The sequence below is a fragment of the Rutilus rutilus genome, assembly GCF_951802725.1.
Source record: "Rutilus rutilus genome assembly, chromosome: 8".
Classification (NCBI taxonomy): domain Eukaryota; kingdom Metazoa; phylum Chordata; class Actinopteri; order Cypriniformes; family Leuciscidae; genus Rutilus; species Rutilus rutilus.
In genome coordinates this window covers 35,064,166-35,085,146 of record NC_140222.1, presented here as the reverse complement: position 1 = coordinate 35,085,146, position 20,981 = coordinate 35,064,166, and the positions used below count along the sequence as shown (strand labels likewise).

Sequence of the window (20,981 nt, the reverse complement as noted above, 5' to 3'; positions counted from 1 at the left end):
TACACCCTTTCGTTCCGCACTCTAGCTGCGCAGACGGGCTGGAAAGATGACCCACTCAAGTTGCTATATCGCAAGGGGCTCAGTGCTAACCTGCAGGGGGAGCTGGCGTGTCGAGATGAGGGTAAGACACTGAATCAACTTATGGATCTGGCCATTCGTCTGGACAACCTGATGCGAGCTCGGCGAGTGCCCCAAATGCACCGAGTCAATGAACCGCTATCCACCGCCCAAGAATCTGAACCCATGCAAGTTGGCTACACTCGTCTCACCCCAGAGGAGAGAGAGAGAAGATTGCGCAATCGTCTCTGTTTGTATTGTGGACAATCCGGCCACATGAGGGCGACTTGTCCTAATCGACCAATCACCCGAGATTCTGCTGCGGTGAGTTTGCATCTCTGCTCTTCTAGATCCTTTGAACTGGCTATTACTCTACGTTTTGACAATGAAGTAGTTCATACCACAGCTTTAATTGACTCTGGAGCTGCTGGAAATTTCATTGACTTAACCTTCGCTAAAACTCATTGCCTTTCTCTTCTTCCATGTGAATCCCGGATGGCAGTGGCAGCGTTAGACGGACGCCCATTGGGTTCCGGCAAAGTCCATTACATCACTTCAGAAATCACTTTATGCACTAGCACTCTGAGCTCTGAGCTCATTCAACTGTTCACCATCGAATCCCCATGACATCCCATCATTCTCGGTTTACCCTGGCTGGAGAAGCACAACCCCACGATTTCATGGTCTGAGAAACAGATAACCCAGTGGTCCAAGACCTGTCAAGAGAACTGTTTGCAACCTCTCACCAAGTTTACTCCCATCACCATTCACTCTGAGGGGACCGATCTTCAGGGGATTCCGGCTCAGTATCACGATCTCTCCCTAGCGTTCAGTGAGAACCGGGCCAACCAACTTCCTCCTCATCGATCAAGCGACTGTGCCATTGATCTCATCCCAGGAACCATGCCCACACGAGGAAGATTTTTTCCTCTTTCCCAACCAGAGTCTGAGGCCATGAAATCATACATAGAGGAACAGCTTTCGAGAGGATTCATAAAGCCATCCACATCTCCCGCTTCAGCTGGGTTCTTCTTCGTAAAGAAAAAGGATGGAGGGCTTCGTCCCTGTATCGATTACCGCAGCCTAAATGAGATCACGGTAAAGTTTCGTTATCCCCTGCCTTTGGTTCCAGCAGCCCTCGAACAGCTCCGTACCGCAAGGTACTTCACAAAGTTGGATTTACGAAACGCTTATAATCTCATTCGGATCAGAGAGGGAGACGAGTGGAAAACAGCTTTCTCAACCACTACGGGGCACTACGAATATCACGTGATGCCGTTCGGGCTCGCCAATAGTCCTTCAGTATTCCAGTCTTTTGTCAACGAGGTCTTCCGAGATATGCTCAACCAGAACGTCATTGTCTATATAGATGATATTCTTATTTATTCAGAGACTTTCAAGGATCACGTGAAAGATGTAAGAGCAGTTCTTCAACGTCTCATTGAGGACCAACTGTACGCCAAGATACAGAAATGTGAGTTTCATCAGACACAGGTCTCCTTCCTGGGTTACATCATCAGTGCCGAGGGGGTGACTATGGACAGCGGCAAGGTGCGAGCAGTTGTAGATTGGCCTCAACCCACCAATGTGAAGGGGTTACAACGTTTCCTGGGTTTCGCCAACTTCTATCGGCGATTCATCAGAAACTTCAGCATCACGGCAGCACCCCTCACCTCTCTGCTTCAGGGCGGAGGCAAGCGATTAAGATGGTCTTCTGAGTGTGCTGCAGCGTTCCAATGCCTCAAGGACAGGTTCACTACAGCTCCCATTCTGCATCATCCAGATCCCAGACGGGAGTTTATCGTGGAAGTGGACGCGTCCAATACAGGAGTCGGGGCTATACTGTCACAACGGCATGGTAATCCAGCGAAATTATTCCCCTGTGCTTACTATTCCCGCAAACTTACCCCAGCAGAGAGAAACTACGATGTGGGTGACAGAGAGCTGTTGGCGATGAAGACAGCATTCGAGGAGTGGCGGCATTGGTTGGAGGGAGCCCATCTGCCCTTTACGGTACTTACGGACCACCGTAACCTAGAGTACATTAAGGCTGCTAAACGATTGAACCCCAGACAGGCAAGGTGGTCGCTCTTCTTCACGAGATTTGACTTCAAAGTAACATATCGGCCAGGCTCCAAGAACGTCAAGGCAGATGCGCTGTCACGCCAGTTCGACAGCTCCGCTAATCCTTCCACTTCAGAGCCCATACTCCCCGCAACGCTGATTCTCGCGCCCATTCAATGGGACATAATGACAGAGATATCTTCGGCTCAGGGTGAGGAACCAGCACCGCCTGAATGTCCCCCAGATCGCACTTACGTGCCAACCTGTCTCCGCACTCGAGTATTACAATGGATTCATAATACCCCCAGTGCTGGTCATCCCGGGATTACAGCCACTACTCATCTGACCATGAATCGTTTCTGGTGGCCTACGCTTCAGGCCGATGTCATCACGTTCATACATCAATGCAGCACTTGCAACATCGTCGTAAAGCCAGCATACTGTCGTAAAGCCGTTTCCTCATGTGGGCCGAGTACGCCCAGAACTCGTTGCGCAAACCTTCTACTGGCCTCACTCCCTTTCAGTGTGTGTTAGGATATCAACCTCCTCTGTTTCCCTGGTCTGGGGAGCCCACCAATCTTCCAGCTGTAAATACGTGGCTTCAGAGAAGTGAGGAGACCTGGAACAATGCTCACGTACATCTACAACGAGCGGTTCGCAGAGTCAGAGAACAGGCTGATCGTCATCGGAGAAGGGGACCTGAATACGTTCCCGGACAGTGGGTGTGGTTGTCATCCAGGGATCTCCGTCTTCGACTTCCCTGCAAAAAACTAAGTCCTAGGTACGTGGGTCCTTTAAGATTCTCAGACAAATAACACCAGTGTCATACCGTCTTGCATTACCACCCACTTATCGCATCTCTCCTACTTTTCATGTTTCATTACTCAAACCGGCCGGTGATCCGAGTGGAGAGAGGGACCAGGACGAGGTTGCGGAGGAGAGCTCCCCTCCAATCATCATCGAGGGCGAGGAGGCTTACCGAGTGAAGGAGATCCTCGATTCCAGACGCCGAGGCAGGGAGTTACAGTACCTTATCGACTGGGAGGGGTATGGTCCCGAGGAAAGATCCTGGGTGAGATCACAGGACATATTGGATCCTTCACTTACCTCCGAGTTTAATCGAAACCACCCAACAAGACCTGCCCCCAGACCCCGTGGAAGACCTCGGCGTCGCACCTGTCCTCGCTTCAGGAGCCGCTCGCAGGAGGGGGGCTCTGTCACGGATCGCACCTCTGTGGCTCTCTCCACTCATCAGCGAACACCTTCACCGGAATATTGAACTTCACTTCCCATAAGCCCCGTACCTAGGTCTAATTACCTGCACAGGTGTTTCCCATTCACCTCTCCATATAAACTGTTGCCTGACTCTCCCTCATTGCGAAGTCTTGTTCTGCCTCGGCTAACATCTCCAAGCGTTATTATTCTGCTGTTGTCTCTCCGTGTATTGGACCTTTGACTGTTTATCGACACCTGTTTCCTTGTCTGCCGCCTGCCCTGACCTTCTGCCTGTTTACCGTCTCTGATTCTGGATTGCCGCCTGCCTTGACCTCTGCCTGGTATTGTTTATGTTCTTGGATTCTCTTCGTTGTTGTCTACGCTGTACTCTGACCCTTGCCTGTTTGACCATTCTCAATAAATACTGCAAATGGATCCGAAGGTCTCTGACTCTGCATCACATAGAGATAAGGACAAAGGAAGCTTTTCATATGAAGTCATCCTACTTCGTAAAGTCAAGTTAGTGCCTCATTTTAGCTATTTAATCTGTCAGGAAATGTGGCTGTTCATATATATGTATATATATATATACATATACATATATATACACTCACCTAAAGGATTATTAGGAACACCTGTTCAATTTCTCATTAATGCAATTATCTAATCAACCAATCACATGGCAGTTGCTTCAATGCATTTAGGGGTGTGGTCCTGGTCATGACAATCTCCTGAACTCCAAACTGAATGTCAGAATGGGAAAGAAAGGTGATTTAAGCAATTTTGAGCGTGGCATGGTTGTTGGTGCCAGACGGGCCAGTCTGAGTATTTCACAATCTGCTCAGTTACTGGGATTTTCACGCACAACCATTTCTAGGGTTTACAAAGAATGGTGTGAAAAGGGAAAAACATCCAGTATGCGGCAGTCCTGTGGGCGAAAATGCCTTTGATAGAGAATGGGCCGGCTGATAGAAGAGCAACTTTGACTGAAATAACCACTCGTTACAACCGAGGTATGCAGCAAAGCATTTGTGAAGCCACAACACACACAACCTTGAGGCGTATGGGCTACAAAAGCAGAAGACCCCACCGGGTACCACTCATCTCCACTACAAATAGGAAAAAGAGGCTACAATTTGCACGAGCTCACCAAAATTGGACAGTTGAAGACTGGAAAAATGTTGCCTGGTCTGATGAGTCTTGATTTCTGTTGAGACATTCAGATGGTAGAGTCAGAATTTGGCGTAAACAGAATGAGAACATGGATCCATCATGCCTTGTTACCACTATACAGGCTGCTGGTGGTGGTGTAATGGTGTGGGGGATGTTTTCTTGGCACACTTTAGGCCCCTTAGTGCCAATTGGGCATCGTTTAAATGCCACGGCCTACCTGAGCATTGTTTCTGACCATGTCCATCCCTTTATGACCACCATGTACCCATCCTCTGATGGCTACTTCCAGCAGGATAATGCACCATGTCACAAAGCTCGAATCATTTCAAATTGGTTTCTTGAACATGACAATGAGTTCACTGTACTAAAATGGCCCCCACAGTCACCAGATCTCAACCCAAAAGAGCATCTTTGGGATGTGGTGGAACGGGAGCTTCGTGCCCTGGATGTGCATCCCACAAATCTCCATCAACTGCAAGATGCTATCCTATCAATATGGGCCAACATTTCTAAAGAATGCTTTCAGCACCTTGTTGAATCAATGCCACGTAGAATTAAGGCAGTTCTGAAGGCGAAAGGGGGTCAAACACAGTATTAGTATGGTGTTCCTAATAATCCTTTAGGTGAGTGTATATATATATATAATTATTTTTTATAAATATGGTCCCACTTTTATTACATGTCTACATGTCATTAACTACTTACATAAAAAAAAAAAAAATGTTTGGTACAATTTCCTTATTGTGTTCATGTTTTATCTTGCTGTTATTGAGGTGGAATACAGGTAAGGTAAGGTAAGTTAACCATTACCTAAAAAATAATTCATACTTGTAAAAAAGTAGACATTTTTTATTTCATTTTTAAATTCCTCTACATCATTCATGAGTTTCAGCATTAAACATGTTGACAATGGGTATATAGGATGAATTAATGAATTATTGAGCTTTCAGTCTCAAGACAAAATATCCCTCCATAATTTTGCATGCATGTTTTGGAGATACCCTGAAAAAGATTGGTAAGAAATATATGCTGTGCCTGTCTGAATAACACAGAATAATATGTAATATACTGTCATTGTTTAGTGCTGTTTTCCTGCCTCGTTTAGCTCTGTCTGTAATATAAGTTTAATTGGAAATGGATGATTATTTCCATGACTGAAGGACTTCCCACTCCAGCAAAGATCCAGCCCTTTATAAACCAGACAGTAACAAGAGTTCATATTAGTAGTTAGTTTTATATTTGTCGTGTGTAATGGACCACTTTCTGCTCTTAATCTTAACCACAGGTAAGGTTCACTTTTGAAATTGTTAGAATTGTAATACACGTTAATTATATATAGTTAATAGTTTATTTATCATAATAATGATAAATAAATAAATAAAAATATGCATTTCAATGTGTATATATATATTTTATTGACCATACTCTGTTGTTTCTATTAATATTATTATTATTAACAATAGCAATAATAAAAAATATTAATTTACTATTTTCATTATAATTAAATAATAATGGTTATATTTTAAACAATAATGGATTATAATTAAATTTTGATGCTTTAGCTGATTTTTTAATAACATTTTTTATCTGAAAATATTCTCATATTTTGTTTCTTTCTTTACTCTGTTTGCACAACTTGCATTCCTGATTGTGTGTTTGTTTTCTGGGTTAATTTCCACATAGGTGTTTTGCACATCACAGTTCTGTGCATACCACATACTAATTTTCCAAATACTTCTAAAAATAGAAGTAGCCTACTAATTTGACTAAGGCACTATCCATATCGCTACAAATCGCTGGAAGGGGTCTGTGTGATGTGTTTGTGTATACAAATGTATATACAAATGTAATGTATATGCAAAAAGTGAATATTCACAGTTGTTACCTTGAGCTATTTCTGATCTGACCCATATAAATTACTTTTTATTGCTATAGTTCAATGTATTCAAATCATATCAAATACTTTTTTACTTAATTTTGATGTTTTAACTAAAGTTTTGTTTGAGACTACACACTTCTGCTAATTTTTGGTGTTATTTGAGTGAGGTTTTTCAACTCTTTCAGACAAACCCACCAATAAAATGGCACAAATCAAAACAAAATGAGATTGTTTGCTTTTCAGGTTAGTTAGACTGTTTTTTCCTGTCTTAATGGCTGGTTCTTGGAATAAGTTGACAAGCTGAACAGGAGAACACAAAAGCAGGAACAGGGGAAAATCCAAATCCGAACTGGCAGCCAGTTTATACAGCCCATAAGAACAGGCAGAGGTTCAGACCCAGGCAGACGATCACTTGACACATGTTAAAACGCAGACAGGAATAATCCATCGGAGCAAGTCACTAGCCAGAGGTAGCGAGAATCACTGGCATAGAAAAAAGCCGGGCTGAATAAACAAAAGTGTAGTTAAATAGACAAAACACACTGGCAATGAAAGATAAAACTGAGGGGTAGAAACAGGAACAGATCAGAAAAGAATGAGAAACAGCTGTTTGCGCGTGCACGTCTGCATTTATTACGAAGCCAGATCAGCTGCGTGCGGCCGACACGTGAAAAACTAAAGAAAGAGACATCAAACCTGCAACCTGACAGATACCTTTTGTCTAATGTTTGTCTCTGTAAACAGCTGTTTTTGAACAGACTTGGTGTCAAAACTATTCGGCTGACTCTATAAACATCAACACCTCAACATTCGGCACCTTTACACTCCAGACAACAACCCAGAGATCCAACACTACAGCACCCCTGAACACCAGCACCTCAACATTCGTCCCCTCTACACTCCAGACAACAACCCAGAGATCCACCACTACAGCACCCCTGAACACCAGCACCTCAACATTCAACACCTCTACACTCCAGACAACCCAGAGATCCACCACTACAGCACCCCTGAACACCAGCACCTCAACATTCGTCCCCTCTACACTCCAGACAACAACCCAGAGATCCACCACTACAGCACCCCTGAACACCAGCACCTCAACATTCAACACCTCTACACTCCAGACAACCCAGAGATCCACCACTACAGCACCCCTGAACACCAGCACCTCAACATTCAACACCTCTACACTCCAGACAACCCAGAGATCCACCACTACAGCACCCCTGAACACCAGCACCTCAACAATCGGCCCCTCTACACTCCAGACAACAACCCAGAGATCCACCACTACAGCACCCCTGAACACAACAACGACCAAACCCAAACTGGTGTGTGAAAACAAGGGTACCTTACTAAACGGGATCTGCCTCTGCCCAGACGATTGGACTGGAACTACCTGCAACATCTGTAAAACCCATTTAAAATATTACATGATATGTAGACTGAATAATCTTGCTTAAGTTCTCAAGGTTACTGAGAGTCTTCTCTTTTTTTTTTTTTACAGCAAATTTCTGCCTCACACAAACCAGTGAATTCACCTTTCCAAAAACGGTCTTAGGCCAGTTTGCTTCCTCAGTTGAGCAATGTCAATCACATACACCAAATGGTATTTCAGTCTACCTTTCTGTATTTACAATATACTCTCTACTTTAAAAATCTCTTCATTTAACATGAATGTTTTTCAGCTGGAATCCCCAGAGCTTCGGCCCTCTGTAATAGATCTACTCACTTATTTGATCCTCCAAACACTCTAGATTGTCGTTTGACCCTGGACACCATTAATAATGATGTAAGTAATCAATGTCTAATGATTGTCATATATAGTCATATAAAACATGAATTTTCCTCAGATGAAAACAGAAAAGCTTGCATGATTGCATAATTTTTATTTATTTATTTATTTATTTTTTAAATGAAGCTTTCTGGAGCTACTCAAGCCGAAGTCCTCAAATTAGCCTCCAGTACCCAGATCCTCACATCCATACCGGAACGGCTAACAGCCCACAACATCACAAATGCTGTAAAAATAACCAACATCCTGCTCTCCCGTAATGAAACTGCACAAAGCACGGTACTTATTAAGCCTTAAACAGATTGAAAAATTTAAAGTCTCCTGTCACGAGGGACATTTCCAGATTTTCTCCTTTTAAACTGTGTGTGTGTGTGTGAGTTTGGAAACATTACTCTTTTTTATGTTTTTGTAAGAACTCTCTTAAGCTCATCAAGGCTGCATTTATTTCATGTAAAATATTGCAAAATATTATTACAATTAAAAGAACTGATTATTTATTCCTGTGATTAAAGCTGAATTTTCAGCATCATTACTCTAGTCTTCAGTGTCACATGATCCTTCAGAAATCATTCTGATATGCTGATTTGATGCTCGATAAACATTTCTTGTTACTTCTTATTCTCATAATTATGTTTATAATGTTTTATTATTAATACTAATAATTATAAAAATAATTATATATTATCTATTAATTGTATTATTATAAGAGTCGATTTTTAAATGTTTTTAGGGTAACAATATAGCAAGAAAATTTGTATTTGCTCTTGTTCATGTCTTTTTTGTTTCTCTCTTTACCCTGCACAACTTGTTTTTCATAATTTGCATGTTGTTATTTCCATATGCAGTGTTAACATTGCATGTCAGTGCCTAATTTTCCAAACTTCTGATGAAATAGACAGATATACTAATTTGACTACTCCAGGTACACCACAAAACACTATACATAATCAACTGCGCAGGTCCAGTTTTAGATTCTGTGTATGCACACATTTTTACACTTCTTTGCTAAGGTATGTCTGCAACATGTTTATATTACTACTGCACACAGATGAGCAAAAACATTATGACCACACTCTAAAAAATAAAACATTGGGTCAACAAAAAAATATATATGTTAACGTTTTCCACTAGAATTTTTACGTTAAGACTGCTGGCAGATTTACATGAATTCAAAGCGATGTTTTGAGTATGGTGAACGACCTTTTAGGCCACAATAAAACGCATTTCTAAGTAACATGAACTTAATAATTTTCAACATGAATGCAAGTAATTAAGTTGATCCAACATAATGTTTTAAGTTAGGTGAAGAAGTTTTTTGGCCACAATAAAACACATTTCTAAGTAACATGAACTTAATAATTAAGTTGATCTCTGCAAGAGTTAAGTTGAGCCCTTTTGATTTGATTTGAAGCTGATTACTCTTTTAAACATACATGTAACATTCATCTTTTAATATATTTCCCTTTCAGAACATTTAAATGAACTGTATTACCATTACAGTCCTTTCTAATACAACGTAGCATACATTTTCTTAGAAAGTAACCTGTGTACTTATCACTTCAAATCAAACATTCAATTGAAATGTATGGTCACTACACTGTCATTAGACAGGCGCGCACACGCTGTTAACGATATCATTGGCTGTAGAGTTTGACAATCTGTCAATAAAAATCAGCCAACACTTTTTTGTTCTCCTCCGATCTACATTGATCTCATAAATTGCCTCTGTGAAGTTTGAACACAGAAAACATTTCATCACTGGATAGGCTTTGTTCGTTTATTTAAAGTGTGGTTTATGTCAGCTGAATGTGCAGAACACTTTTCAGAGAAGATATTTTAGTACAATTCACACCCAGCAGTAACTCAGGGAAAAAAAATCTCTGAATGCTTCACGTGAAACTTCGGTCTTCCGACCTATTACCATCGTGTCAATTCTCTATTGATTTTGATGGTAATATCAATTCTGATTAATGTTAATATGCGCGCGAGGGAGGGAGGGAGAGCAAGACAGTTTGAAGACTTTTGAAGACGCACTCTCTTTTGTGAGAGTGCGCGCGCGCGGCCGGAGGATGGTCTCTCTCTCTCTCTCTCTCTCTCTGCTCATTCTCTCAGTAACATGATGCGCGGGTGCCTATGAAATTTGGAAAACTAAAACGGAATTCATAGGGCCCTACATAACTCCGACTGGTTTTGAGCAATGTATCTGAACAAATAGTGAAGCTACTCAATCAGTGACAGGCTACAGCTACTAGCTAACTTTACCTCGGCACACAGACTAACGTATACTATTAACACTGCTCAAATTTCAGAGAAAGGACTTCCAGATTTCGGTATTTGGTTACAGTAGGCTATCACCAATAGAATCCTGAGCGAATGTGAAAGCATAAACATATGTGTAAGCATAAAATTACTTACCATTCACCACATTACACTTCAGCTAGTTTCAGCTGTGGCCACACTCCTCTGGCCTTGAACATGCGCACGGAAACTGTGGGCCGTTTACCCAATGTCATCAAATAGTTTTTTACATTAATAGAACTTAAAATTTTTATTAATTTTTGATTAACTGAAAATGTTAAACTCTGACAAGTCATGATAGTATATTTAATCAATTGGCATAATTTGTGTGTCATCCCAGCTCAATAAAATAACAATTACAAGTAAAAAGTCTAACGGTATCTCAGAACTTGATTTTTTATTTCACAACAATATATATATATTTAAGTAATGACTAAAGGTCCTCTGAATTAGTTTTTAGAGTGCACCTGCTTAATCTGCCGTTGGTCCCTCCGCGTGCTGCCAAAACAGTGCCGACCCCACCGAGGCATGGACTCTACAAGAACCCTGAAGGTGTCCTTTGGTATCTGACACCAAGACATTAGCAGCAGATCATTCGAGTCCTGTAGGTTGTGAGGTGGAGCTGCCATGGATCTAACTTGTTGGTCCAGCACATCCCACACATGCTCAATTGGATTGAGATTTGAGGAATTTGGAGGCCAGGGTAACACCTCAAACTCATGTTCCTCAAACCATTCCTTAACAATGTGTGCAGTGTGGCAGAGTGTATTATGCTGCTGAAAGAGGCCACTTCCACCAGGGAACTCCACTGTCATGAAGGGGTGGACTTGGTCTGCAACAGTGTTTAGGTAGATGGCACGTATCAGATTGACGTCCACATGAATGGCCAAACCCAGGGTTTCTCAGCAGAACATTTCCCAGAGAATCACACTCCCTCCACCGGCTTGTCGTCGTCCCACAGTGCATCATGGTGCCATCACTTCCCCAAGTAAACGGCACACTATGCACAGCCGTCCATGTGATGTAAAAGAAAACGGGACTCATTGGACCAGCTTCCACTGCTTCTTCCACTGCTTCAAGATCCAGTTTCGACGCTCGAGAGCCAATTGTAGACTTTTTTGATGGTGGACAGGACACTCTGACACTCTGACATAGACACTCTGGTCTGAGCTACGCAGCGAGTGTGATGCACAGTGTGTTGTAGCCAGCCTTGAGTGCCCAACACCCTGTCGCCCGGTTTGTGGTTTATCACATCTCGGACCACTGTTGGTAAATTCTCACCACTGCTGACCGTGAGCAACCCACAAGCCTTGCCATTTCAGAGATACTCTGACCAAGTAGCCTTGCCATAACAATTTGGGCCTTATCAAATTCGATCAGATCTTTATTCCTGCCCATTTCTCATGCATCCAACATGTTGATTACAAGAATTGTTACTGTTTGCTTACCATCTAATCTACCCAGAACTTAATATGTGGTCTTGTTAGGAGATGATCAACGATATTTGCTCCACCTGTGACCGGTCATAATGTTTTGGCTCATCAGTGCTTATACAAACCAGAGTTGTTTTGAGAAACTCTTTTTCTTCATTGTTCAGGATATTGCAGTGTCAGCAGTCGCCACAGTCAGTCAGCTCCTGAGCACAGGTCATGGGATGTACTCTTCTGTCAACCAAACTGCAATAAATGAGTAACAAAACAATTCACACTCACTGCACTGACGCTGACATACAGAACCATCTCAACCAAATTCATAAGCACTTTCTTTTTGACCTGCTGTCTGACTTTTTAATTGTGTTTGTTTAGACTAACACAGACTCTACAGAAACTCTCTCTGCGTGAGAAGTTAAATCCATTGCTGGTGCAACCGAACATGGCAGTGCTGTCACTGAAGGGGGAAACTCCAATCCGACAAGTGCAATTAACCTCTTTTAAAGGCAAGTTTGAAGCTTTACTATACAACAGAACTCTCAAGAAAAAAGGTGCATTCACGGCATGTCAACATGACAAGATTCCGACTTGTAAAAAGTGTTCATGACCTTGTAGAACTCGCATTTGCAGTTCTACAAGGCTCCAACTTGTACCACCAGGCCACTGCAGATTAATTTAGCAATTAATAGTATTACCATAGAGATGCATAATTACAAGTCTATGGACATGAACAGCTAAGAGTAGAACGTCACATGTTAATAATAATAATAATTTGTGATAATCAAAGCGCTTTACATGGAAGGGGGAATCTCCTCAACCACCCTCAATGTGCAGCATCCACCTGGATAATGCGACGGCAGCCATATTGCGCCAGAACGCCCACCACACACCATGGGCATGATTAGGAGGCCATGATGGACAGAGGCCAATGGGCAAATTTGGCCAGGATGCTGGGGTTACACCCCTACTCTTTTTTGAAAGACATCCTGGGATTTTTAATGACCACAGAGAGTCAGGACCTCGGTTTAACGTCTCATCCGAAGGAGGGTACTCTTTGACAGTATAGTGTCCCCGTCACTATACTGGGGCGTTAGGACTCTTTCTTGAAGGAATTCACTCTTTTATGAAGGAAATTGCCTCTTTCAGAACGCCACTGATGTGAACTCCCTGCACTTATCTCAGCAAACGCTGAGAGAGACCGCTGATGTTTGCTCTGGTTCCACATGCCAATTTCATTGACCTTTTTTGAATACGTCAGAGGTGTTTGGGGGTCCCAAGAGTGACCCCTAGTATCTGTATTTCGACACAACATCAGAAAGGGAACTATCAGTATACCTACAAGTTTACTTTGCACTAAAAAAATGGGTCAATTTAGTCTCAAGTAATATTGAAAAAGTACACTCACAAGTATACTACTAGTATATTGATATTATTATACTTATACATAAAGTAAAAATATACTTAACTTTAATTATGTATACTAAATAAAATTGAATTATACTTTTTTTTGTAAGGGTTTGGAATGTTAGAGTGCTCCTAACAGTCATGTTTATCTTCATTTCTTCAGGGCAAAGTGATACCTTTTTATTTGACAGAATAAAACTGGATACGACACAGGCTGAGATTTCCAAACATAACATTGACCTTCAAATGAAAGTCACGTTCAGTGAAGGTTTACTTTCCCCCTTGTTTTACTTTGTGATTATTCCACATGAAATTATCGGTTGAAAGTGATATTTTAACTATAATAACTTTTTTCACTCTTTCTGTAGATCTTAAAAAAGATGTTGGGTTTGTCCTCTATGACAGTGATCAGTTCTTTCAGTCAAAAAGCTTTCAACCTTCTCTGGATACCAAGAGAAGAGTAATATCTGCTAACCTTCAAGAAAATCTTGGATTTGACCACATTGAGTTTGCATTCACACCATCGGTGAGCAGCTAGTCCAACATCACACTTTCTTCTGGGCACACTTATTAATAATGAAATGAGAAAAAACACTTTTTCTCAGGCCTTTCACTCTTAAAAATAAAGGTTCCAAAAGGGGGGTTTGGTTCCCTTAAAGAACCTTTCAGTATATAGTTCTAAACCTTTTTTTTTTCTTAGTGTGATATTGACAGAGGTCGGCACAGGTATAGTGTTCATGAATTAATACATTGTTGAACTTTCAGGTCGATTCCACACTATCCCTCAACGACTTTGCATGTGTGTTTTGGAGTTACACTAAAAATGACTGGAGCCCAGAAGGCTGCACCAAAACAAATAACCCCTCAGGTCATGCAGTATGCAGCTGTAATCGGAAAAAAATAAAAAATGCAAACTTTGCCATTCTGATGGTAAGATATATTTGTAAAAGGATGTAAATATCATTGATATTTGACTTTAATGGGTCAGTACACTCTAAAAAATAAGGGTGGTTTTCAGAGCAATGCCATAGAAGATACATTTTTGCTTCACCAAATAACCTTTAACTGAAAAATTCTTTAAAGAACCATTTTTTTCTTAGTGTAAAGAACATTTTTAATAATCAGAAGAACCGTTCTCCACTATAAACCTTTTGTGCAATGGAAAAGTTCCTTGGAATGAAAAACGAACCAAAGATGCCAATAAAGAATCTTTATTTTTAAGAGTGTAAAGTCTATGATGCTGTGAATTAAAGTCCATTGGAAATATAATTTGAGTGTAATTTTCTGCAGTCATTTGATACCAACTATCAGTATTCTGAAGCCTTGCATTGGATCAGCATGACCGGCTGCGCTCTGTCTGTACTGGGTCTGTCTGTCACAGCTGGGTACCAAATCATAACCAGGTAAAGGCTTATAGTTTACACTGTTAAGCATAGCCACAGCTATTTGAGTGGTGAAACTTTTTATAACTTAGATTCATGCACTTTGCCACAGGAAGTCAAGAGGAGGCAATCCTACTCTGCTAGTTGTGAACATCTGCATGAGCATGACGGTTTTCTACCTTCTCTTCATCTTCGGCATAAACAACCCTGTCCAACATCTGAGTGTGGCAAAGTTGTCTGGTCAGAACATAGTTCCTGAGTCAGACCATCACAAGTACCCAGATGAGGGTCCCTGTACAGCATTTACAGCTCTGCTTCAGTACTTCCTGTTGGCCACGTTCACTTGGAACACTCTGTACGGCATTAATGTGTTCCTTCTCTTCAACAATGGAGTGTCTGGAACACCACCATGGTTTCCAAAGGTTTCCCTGGCTATTGGATGGGGTAGGAGACATTGAACAAAACAATAATGTATTGTGACTAACGTCTTGTTTTTCAGCATGGGTTAAAATGATATATGCGTAAATGTATCAACTGGTATAAATATTCACATTTTTATTACGTGTATGCCAGTGTTACCTGTGCCACTTTTCTGCTGCTGAATCATTAGCGCCACGGCAAAATAATTCTTTTTCTTTTTCGAAATGTCAAGAAAACATTGCTTTCTGTTGAGTTTTCCTCACAAACTTTAATGAATAATTTCTCATCATTTACTCACCGATGTTGTTCCAATGCCGTATGCCCTTCATTCTTTTTGTGACCACAAAAGGAGAATTAAAAACAAAATCGTCCATTCAATGGCAGTGAATAGCAACCAGCATCAAGCTTTTTAAAAAATATGCCAAAGCATCACAGAATGATCTCATGCGACTCATGCCATATATTCCAAGTGTTCTGGGAGTATACTATATATTCCAAGTGTTCTGGGAGTATACTATAGGGTTTGGGAAAAAACAACAACAACCAGAAACTTGCAGAAAAATCCTGACCTTAGCCGTTGGTCTTCTGTGCACTACTGGGCGACATGCAAGTTTGAGACTTCCCAGAGATATTTAACTCGGTTAAAATAGCACACAGATACTTTTTTGGGGGGGAATGTCTAGGCATTTCATGTTGGATTTTTGTTAATCTTGATTTCTCACAACTTGTGTGCTTTTTCTGGGCAAGACGGAGTGAACTGCGGCACTAATAGAATACACACATTGCACAGCCGTGCAGAGAAGACTAAGGTCAGGATTTTCATAAAAAATATTGGAATATAAGAAACGTGTTGCATGGGATCATTCTGTGATACTTCTGGATATTTATTAAAAGCTAGATGCTGGTCGCTATTCACTGCCACAATATGGATAAGTGTAAGCGGGAATCTTTTTTTATTTTTTATTCTTCCCTTATGGTCTGAAGAAGAAAGAAGGGCATGTGGCATTAGCACAACACCAGGTGAGTTAGACTTTTTTTTTGTCATTTTATGGTGAACTATCCCTTTAAGGTTTTTTAAACGTTAATCATCTAAAGTACTGTATGATTGTGTGGAATTGACCCTCTCACTATGATGTTTTCTTACCAGCATGAAGAAGCGATAACAGTGAGGGAAGTACCTATTAAATTATTATTATTAAAGGAGTAGTTCACTTTAAAATGAATTTTACCCCATAATTTACTCACCCCCAAGTCATCCTAGGTGTATATGATTTTCTTCTTTCAGAATACAATCAGAGTTATATTAATAAACACCCTGACGCTTCCGAGCTTTATAATGGCAGTGGATTGCAACCATCAGTTTGAAGCTCAAAAAAAGCTTCCAGCCAAACGAACATACGGATTTGACTTAAAGGAGAAGTTCACTTTTAAAATGAAAATTCTGTCATCATATACTCACCCTCATGTTGTTTCAAAGCTGTATGAATTTCTTTCTTCTGCTGAACAGAAAGGAAGATATTTAGAAGAATGTCAGTAACCAGACAGTTTTTGGGTCCCATTGACTTCCATAGTATATATTTTTCCTACTATGGAAGTCAATGGGACCCAAAAACTGTCTGGTTACTGACATTCTTCTAAATATCTTCCTTTCTGTTCAGCGGAAGAAAGAAATTCATACAGCTTTGAAACAACATGAGGGTGAGTATATGATGACAGAATTTTCATTTTAAAAGTGAACTTCTCCTTTAAGTCTAAAGCGCAACTTATGGGAGTAGTGCGACATATTGCTGATATTTACGTTACGCCATGCTACTTCTGTCGTCGTAAGTTACGCTTTAGATGCAATTAGACTGCGTTTGGCTGGAAGCTAGAATTTTACTTTGTAACATGTTAAATATGAATATTTTTCTTACACAAAGTCATCGCTTTTCTTCAGAAGGCCTTTATGAACCCCCCGGAGCCATGTGGAGCACTTTTATGATGGATGGATGCACTTTTTTGAGCTTCAAACAGATGGTTGCAGTCCACTGCCATTATAAAGCTCGGAAGTGTCAGGGTTTTTATTACCTCCAAATGTATTCGTCTGAAAGAAGAAAGTAATGTACCTATGTGGCTTGAGGGTGAGTAAATCATGGGGTAATCTTCATTTTAAAGTGAACTACTCATTTAAGCATAATCTAGAGTAACCATGCATTTCAAGCATGTCGAGTATAAACATAGGCCTATATAATTGCCAAAAGGTTTTCAGTATGTTTTTGAAGATTATAAAGTTGAAGAGGCTTCAGAAATCACTCATCTTGCTTAAACTAAGTACGAATAAGAAGTCTTGCTTTTATTGAAAAAAAAAACAAACAAAACACTAATGACTCGGCAAGAAGATATTATAAAACTGTATTTCAAATGATTGTTTAGTTATATTGATCAAGTAGCTTTACTGCAGTGTACATGACTATTTTAATTAAAACGTTTTTCAGTATTTTTAATCACTTTTAACGAAAGAAAGAAAGAAAGAAAGAAAGAAAGAAAGAAAGAAAGAAAGAAAGGTGTATACTTGTGTATATTGTTATCAACCAACATTTTTATGAATATTGGGAAATAATTTTTTCTTATTTCACCCACCCCTGCATCCTGGGTATTAACTGCAAAATCAAACATAAGACTAAACCCTAAATATGAAATAATATATATCCAATATATAATGCCATTAAATGTCAATAAATCTTTTTCTGTTTAGTTCTACCTGCTGTTATTGTTGGTATCTCATTGGGTTCCACCTACAGTGTGAAAGATCCTTTAGGTTATCGACAAGAAGAGTTGTAAGTATCAAATATTTCCATTTTTTTTAATTCAACAGTGAACCTCATTGGTTCTTGTGGAAGCTTAAACGTGCTGTGTGCAAGCATGCTTGGGCTTCCATATACCATAACTGATGCATGCTTTGATGAATGTCAATATGTTAATCTTATAAAACGATCGAGTCATTTCAGGAAATTTGGACTGAACCGCTCAATTCATGTGGATTAGTTTCATGATCTCTTTATGAACTTTTTGAAGCATAGCAGTGGTAGTGCGTAACTGTCAACGGAGGGACAGAAAGCTCACATATTTCAGTAAATTATCATCATTTGTGTTTCGAAGATGAACTAAAGTCTTATGGCATTGGAATGATATGAGGTTGAGTAAATGTAAAATATAATTTTTATTTTTTTTTTACTTTATTTGGGGTTTTTACATTGTTCTCTCTGGATTTTAGTTGTTCACTTGTCACTCTTCTTTGATGCAGTTGCTGGCTGGCTTCACTGGATCACAAACAGAAGTTCAGTATGGGGAAACCCATTTTTTGGGGATTCTTGCTCCCATTAATGCTCATGCTGCTCTCAAACATGGCAATACTGCTGCACTTCTCTAACAACATCTGCAGGACCAACCCCAACTTAAACAGGTATGTTTACTTTGGGATCAGTAAAGCTCTATCAGTTATCAACCAAAAGGCGTTTATGAGAATATATTTAACCAATAACACTGTTGCTGTTTAGTTCACGGAAAACTTCTCTAAAGAAGAAGATTTTGAGTAGTTTCTCTCTGGCAGTGATGCTCGGCCTGTCCTGGGTCACCGGCTACATTTTGTTCATCACTCATGAAACAAATCTCAAACTTATTCTGAGTGTGGTTTTCTGTCTCTTAAACACAACACAGGTGTGTTAATGCACATTGCACAAAAATGCACAACATCTTATAATGGATTATAAATGAAATCAGCAATGCTTCTGTTTTTCTTTCCATTTCCAAAGGGTGTTCAGATATTCATTTTATTCACTCTGAGGCCGTTATTAAACTCAAACCCAGAATTTCTGGACAGTGTGCGTGTATCAAACATAGGCTTTCACAGGAAGAGTTTCTCTTTATGGAAAAACAATATACCAGAAAGCAACGAAAGCTACAAATCCACTGAGTCTGAATTGGCCTGATGGGCCATCAAAGGTAATAACCAAAAGATGATTATTTTGAGACTTCCTTTAATTCATTTCAATGAATGATGACAAGGAGGAATATCAGCTTAAAGGGATAGTTCACTTTTAAATAAAAATTTTGGTATGTTTTAGCTTACCTCAAGGGCATCCAAGATGTAGGTGTCTTTGTTTCCGCAGTAGTTTCAATTTTGATATTTTTAGGTCAAACCGTTCTTGTCTGTCAGTCATATAATGCAGGTCTATGGTCACTGTCTCAAAGAGCATGCACAGAGTCCAAATTAAAACAATTCCCCGTCGTCCAAATGAAACAATTCCCCATCGTAAGTACACATTGATGGCCTAAGACACGAAACGAGCGGTTTGTGTGAGAAAACGAACAGTATTTATATCGTTTTTACCTCTTATACACAGCCACGTCCAAGTGATATGATCTGACGTGTACGCAGACAGACTGGTGCATAGATATATACACTAGATGTCGCCTTGTCTACGGCAGTTCATTGGAACGAATGTCTTTAAGGCGACATCTAGTGTATATATCTATGCACCAGTCTGCGTACACGTCACACACCAGGATGCGCGTGCGCCCTCAGATCACTTGGACGTGGCTGTGAATAAGAGGTAAAAACGATATAAATACTGTTCGTTTTCTCACACAAACCGCTCGTTTCGTGTCTTAGGCCATCAATGTGTACTTACGATGGGGAATTGTTTAATTTGGACGATGGGGAATTGTTTTAATTTGGACTCTGTGCTTGTGTTTTGAGACAGTGACCACAGACCTGCATTATATGACTGACAGACAAGAACGGTTTGACCTAAAAATATCAAAATTGAAACTACTGCGGAAACAAAGACACCTACATCTTGGATGCCCTTGAGGTAAGCTAAAACATACCAAAATTTAATTTCAAAGTGAACTATCCCTTTAAGTCTGATATTTTGTCTTGGTGTTCGTACTAGCAATTTTATGTGTATGTGTGAATTCTGTGTGTATCTGTGTGTGTTTATACACATATTTTGTTTCTGAATTTAATGTGTATGTGTGATGTATTTAATGTATATATTTACAATGTTTTATTGTGTGTGCCATTAGGAGCTTTTTGGGCTTTGTTCACACTGTACACAAAACTGATTTGGTTTTAAATTTCAATCTTTAGGACTTACTGTAGAAACATTTTTCAGGTTATGAAATCTGCCCTGCTAATTACAAAAGTAGTATAGGCTTCTATTCACCACTAATGAATGTCATATAATTCACATGAAAATGAAAACCACCACAACAACAACAATAGATATAGCTTTGTTAACACCTGATATTGGCTTTATTTGCATTTCAGACTAATTTTTTTTAATTTATTTTTTTAGATGTGTCTGAAAAAAGCTTGACGACTAATGTTTGGAATTGCAAGTTTATTGTCAGCTGCCAGTTCAGTTTTTTTTGTTTTTTTTTTGCTATGTTTTTATGTGCTCTAATGTAAAATAATATAAATGTACTGTAAACACACCAACCTTCACACCAAGTTTGGCTCATTGCTTTTTACTATTTAATGTTGACATATATTAAACATTGATGGAATGACACATAGACTGTTGGGTCTGAATTTATGTTTTCACGATCTTAATGAGATTATATGTATGAGTTTATGAATTTCTTTACTTTAGTTACCATGGTCATTTTAGTTGAGATCATATTAGCATATTAGTTAGGAAGTTTCTGTAATACGGCCCCAGAACCCTAAAGCCAAGTCAAGAGAACGTTTCCACCAGGGGGAGCCATTTACAACAACATACTTTTGTGATGCCTAGGGGCCAGTTGTTCAAAACATTTAATCTGGATCAAAATGATCCGTATTTGGAAATCCCATTTTTTCCTGTTCAGGATCAGGT

At 39.9% G+C, this 20,981-nt stretch overlaps 2 protein-coding genes across 2 annotated transcripts; both read left to right on the top strand.

The window, feature by feature from the left end:
* Window positions 1-11,032: 11,032 nt before the first annotated feature.
* LOC311295646 (adhesion G-protein coupled receptor G7-like) lies at window positions 11,033-14,423 on the top strand (the record flags this gene model as incomplete). The annotated part of the gene is made up of 5 exons (XM_084417111.1): window positions 11,033-12,420; window positions 13,482-13,586; window positions 13,687-13,844; window positions 14,084-14,204; window positions 14,419-14,423. Exons 1-5 carry the CDS (start codon window positions 12,357-12,359, stop codon window positions 14,421-14,423), a joined length of 453 nt encoding a protein of 150 aa, XP_084273237.1. The 5' UTR covers window positions 11,033-12,356.
* A 191-nt stretch (window positions 14,424-14,614) lies between these two features.
* On the top strand, window positions 14,615-20,695 carry LOC311295329 (adhesion G-protein coupled receptor G7-like). Its single transcript, XM_084416651.1, has 7 exons — window positions 14,615-14,721; window positions 14,813-15,144; window positions 17,855-17,936; window positions 18,404-18,562; window positions 18,657-18,816; window positions 18,912-19,101; window positions 20,460-20,695. Exons 1-6 carry the CDS (start codon window positions 14,657-14,659, stop codon window positions 19,086-19,088), a joined length of 975 nt encoding a protein of 324 aa, XP_084272777.1. The 5' UTR covers window positions 14,615-14,656; the 3' UTR covers window positions 19,089-19,101; window positions 20,460-20,695.
* Window positions 20,696-20,981: the final 286 nt, after the last annotated feature.